The sequence below is a fragment of the Pistacia vera genome, unplaced genomic scaffold (assembly GCF_008641045.1).
Source record: "Pistacia vera cultivar Batoury unplaced genomic scaffold, PisVer_v2 Contig1102, whole genome shotgun sequence".
In the NCBI taxonomy this organism is placed as follows: Eukaryota; Viridiplantae; Streptophyta; class Magnoliopsida; order Sapindales; family Anacardiaceae; genus Pistacia; species Pistacia vera.
The window spans coordinates 10,147-14,057 of NW_022195141.1; the positions used below are offsets into that span (position 1 = coordinate 10,147).

General features: G+C 36.8%; 1 protein-coding gene across 1 annotated transcript; it reads left to right on the plus strand.

Annotated features, from left to right (window-relative positions):
- Positions 1 to 2,974: 2,974 nt before the first annotated feature.
- On the plus strand, positions 2,975 to 3,313 carry LOC116139638. Its single transcript, XM_031425319.1, has one exon. The coding sequence runs from the start codon at positions 2,975 to 2,977 to the stop codon at positions 3,311 to 3,313; it is 339 nt and encodes a 112-aa protein (XP_031281179.1).
- The last annotated feature ends 598 nt before the right edge of the window (positions 3,314 to 3,911 follow it).

The window sequence follows — 3,911 nt, forward strand, 5'->3', positions numbered from 1 at the left end:
GACATGTAGTGTCCACTCTACTGATACTAGGAATCACACTTGAGGACAACGGCTAGGCCGTTGGATTGTGTGATTGGCTTGTTGGCTTACTTCACATTTGAGGTTGGTAGTGGGAGCTATCAACTAGTGTGGATTAAGTTTGTTGGCCTACCTAATCAACCCATTTTGGCTTGTTTGCCACAGCCAAGGTTTGAAATGGGCTAGAAGGAATCTTAGTCCACTAGGAAAGCCAACGGGCTTTCCCGAGTTAATAGTGAGGGCTATTTGTAACGCCCACATCGAGGTACGTAGCTTTACATATTCCTTAATACCCTTAGTTGAATTTTGTTAAAGGTATCTTGAACAAGTGTGAAGAAAATGCCTTAAAATTTCATTAGGGGTAAAATGTTATTTTCACTTATAATTAGTTGAAAAAGTGGGGAGTGAAAAGAGAAAGAATTTCATGGAGAAGTTAATAAAAATGAGGGCATTATTGTAATTAACTAAGGACATAGATGGGATTTCATAGAAAGTGCAAGGGCAAAATGGGAAAGTAGAAGTAATAAATGAGATATTTGGAGTTCATTCTTGAAAACTCTATCATTCTCTACTCCCTCACACGCCAATTTCATCTCCAAATTCTCTCATTTTCTTCATCAAATTTCCAAGGCAATTGAGAGGATTTTTGGTTGGATTTTGGTAGATATTCAATCCTAAGCATCCAAAGGTAAGAGTTCTTGCAATATGATGTGAGATTAATTTTTAAAGTGTTGAATTCTTATAGTTATATGCTTAGGGTTTAAGAAGAAGAGGAGATCTACCCAAAGAGAGAGTTTCTAGTGTGGAACTACCCAAGATCAAGGTAAGTAAATCCAACCCTAAGTTTGATTTGAGTAAGTTTGTAGAGATTTGTACATGTATGTATGTGCTTATGTTTTTGAGAAGTTTTGATGAGATTGATACTTGATGATAATTAAAATTCAGCCATGAGAATGTAGACTTTGCCTATATGGTGATTGATGGACGTTTGGTTGAATTTAGAAAGAGTTTGAGTAGACTTTATGGAGTGTAGTTTCCTGGCCAAGTTTAGTGTTGATTTAATGGAGTTTTGCTCCAAATATTGGTGGCTTGATAAAGAAGTAGAAGTGTAGCCAAATAGAGTTTGAGTATGCATGCAATTTGTTTGAAGAAAATCCTAAGAGAAAACATGTTACCATGGTTGCCCTGTCACAGCTGTGACCTTCTGAGTGATTTTTGGGCATCGTACCGATTGAACTGGGTTGAGACCTAAACATAAAGGTTGTACCCTGTCTCTAAGCTTTAAAACAAGACCAAGATCGTAGAAATCCGATGTGTATAACTTGAGATATGCCTTCTTGAATATGACTTGTGTAGAATGACTACCTTAAAATATTTTGTAGTCTAATAATCTATGATTGATTTCAAGTATGGGAATGTTGTTGGTAGAAAATACTAGTTCTCTAATGATATTTTTTATATGCCATAATGCATACTCACATTCTCACATTTGCATTTAGAAGGAATAGTAAAGAATGAGCATAGTTCCATGCAAATACACATGGATGAGAATAATAAAGAATAAAGAAAAAGAAAGAACATAATTAATTGTAAAAAAAATAAGAGAAGAGAAGGTTGTTGCGATGGGGAACTCGTGAGTGACAGAGAAGAATAGTCCCATATACATGCCACCTTCAATGAGCGGCCTCGGAATAAAAAAGAAGTAAGAGTACAGTTCGTTAGAAGTGTATGTGGATGAGAATTGTACCAACAAAATTTACCTACATGCACGCCGCCTTTAGTGAGCGGCCTCATAATCAGAAAGAAGAGTTGTACAGTCCGATAGAAGTGCATGTAGATGAGAACTGTACCCACTCACATGGCCAGGGTTCCGAATCCATGCCTCAACCGAGTCCGATCGGCATAGAAAGAAAAAACAGGGTAAAGATAATACCTGCAAGGTGATCTGCCAACGGATAATAGAAGGTACAGAGACAGACTTTAAAATAGTCAATGGGGCACTGATGTTTAGAGATAGAATATGTGTACCTCAAGATGATGAACTAAGGAATAAAATCCTTAGTGAGGCACACAATACACTTTATACAGCCCACCCTGTGAGTGTAAATATGTATCAAGTTGTGAAGAAAAGCTATTGGTGGTCAGGTATGAAAAACAACATTGCCGATTATGTTGCCAGATGTTTAACATGTCAACAAGTAAAGGCAGAGCATCAAAGACCATCAGGATTACTCCAACCCTTAGAAATTCCTAAATGGAAATGGGAGGATATCTCAAGGGACTTCATTGTGGGACTTCCTAAAGTTCAGCAAGGATATAATGCAATCTAGGTGGTAGTTGATAGATTGACCAAGACAACTCATTTTCTACCTATGACAGAAAAGATAGATGCATTTCGATTGTGGCAATTATATGTCAGAGAGATTGTGAGATTACATGGAGTACCCAAGACGATTGTGTCAGACAGAGATACCAGGTTCATATCAGCTTTTTGGGTTGGAATACAGAGAGCATTGGGTACAAAGTTAGCCTTCAGTACGACTTATCATCCTCAAACTGATGGCCAAACTAAAAGGACTAACCAGGTGATTGAAGATATGCTTAGAGCTTGTTGTATGGATCACAAAGCAAAATTGAGTGACGTACTTCCACTAATAGAATTTGGCTATAACAACAGCTACCAATTCACTATCCAGATGGCCCCATATGAAGCATTATATGGAAGAAGGTGCAGATCCCCTTTGTACTGGGATGATGTTGGAGAAAAAGACTCCTTGACTCAAGCAGTTGGACTAGAGATGACCTAAAAAATGATTGAAGATGTTAAGCTTATTAGAGAAAGAATGAAGCAAGCCCAAGATCGACAAAAGAGCTATGCCGAGCTAAAAAGAAAAGAAGTGGAATTCCAAGTGTGGGCTACAAAGTTTTTGTAAAAGTCGCACCTTATAAACATATTATGAGATTTGGAAAGAAGGGCAAGCTCACTCCACGTTACATTGGACCCTTTGAAGTATTGGAAAGGGTAGGCAAAGTAGCTTATAGACTTGCGCTACCAATGAGCATGGAAAGAGTCCATAATGTTTTCTATGTCTCTTTGTTGCATAAGTATGTTAGTGATCCTTCACATGTGCTTCAGATGGAGGAAGTGGAATTACAGGATATTTTGGCTTATGAGGAACGCCCAGTTCAAATCCTTGACAGAACGGTAAAAGAGCTCAGAAACAAGCAAATTCCACTAGTTAAAGTACTTTGGAGGAATTACAAGATAGAAGAAGCTACTTGGGAAATGGATTAAGATATGAGAAGTCGATATCCGGAGCTATTTCTATAATTTCGAGGACGAAATTATTGTAAGCGGGGAGGAAATGTAATACCCAAGATGTCAAAAGTATGTTCCTAATTAAAAATAGTCCTTTAGATGTCAATTTTATGTTAAAAAACATAAAATCTAACTAAGGACAAAATAGTCGATTCATTTGGAACGATATGAATCAATTATCCATAGAAAGGCATTAGGGGCGAAATGGTAATTTTCCTATGGATAAACATTGAAAAAGTCAAGGATGAGTAGGCTTCATTGCATTTAATGGCGTTAATTAAGTAATAATTTTGTCTAGTGTGAAATGACCAAAATGCCCTTATATGAAGAATTAAGGACTTATGAGTTATACAATTAAAATAATTGGGCCAATAGCATAATTTTGGAAAATAAATGAAATGTTTTCCTATAAATGAGATGAAATTCGTTCAAGCCAAGGGAGAGAGCATTTCTTCAACATTTCTTCCATTTTCTCTCAAATCTTCCATGAAACAAGCTTTCTTTCTCTAAGTTTTAAAGGAGTTTTGCTTATTTTTTCAAGGACAGCAAGATAGGAGCCTTTGATCTTCAATTT

Coding starts and splice junctions, on each gene's coding strand:
- LOC116139638 (XM_031425319.1), top strand. CDS start 2,975: ATGAGATTTGGAAAGAAGGGCAAGCTCACTCCACGTTACATTGGACCC.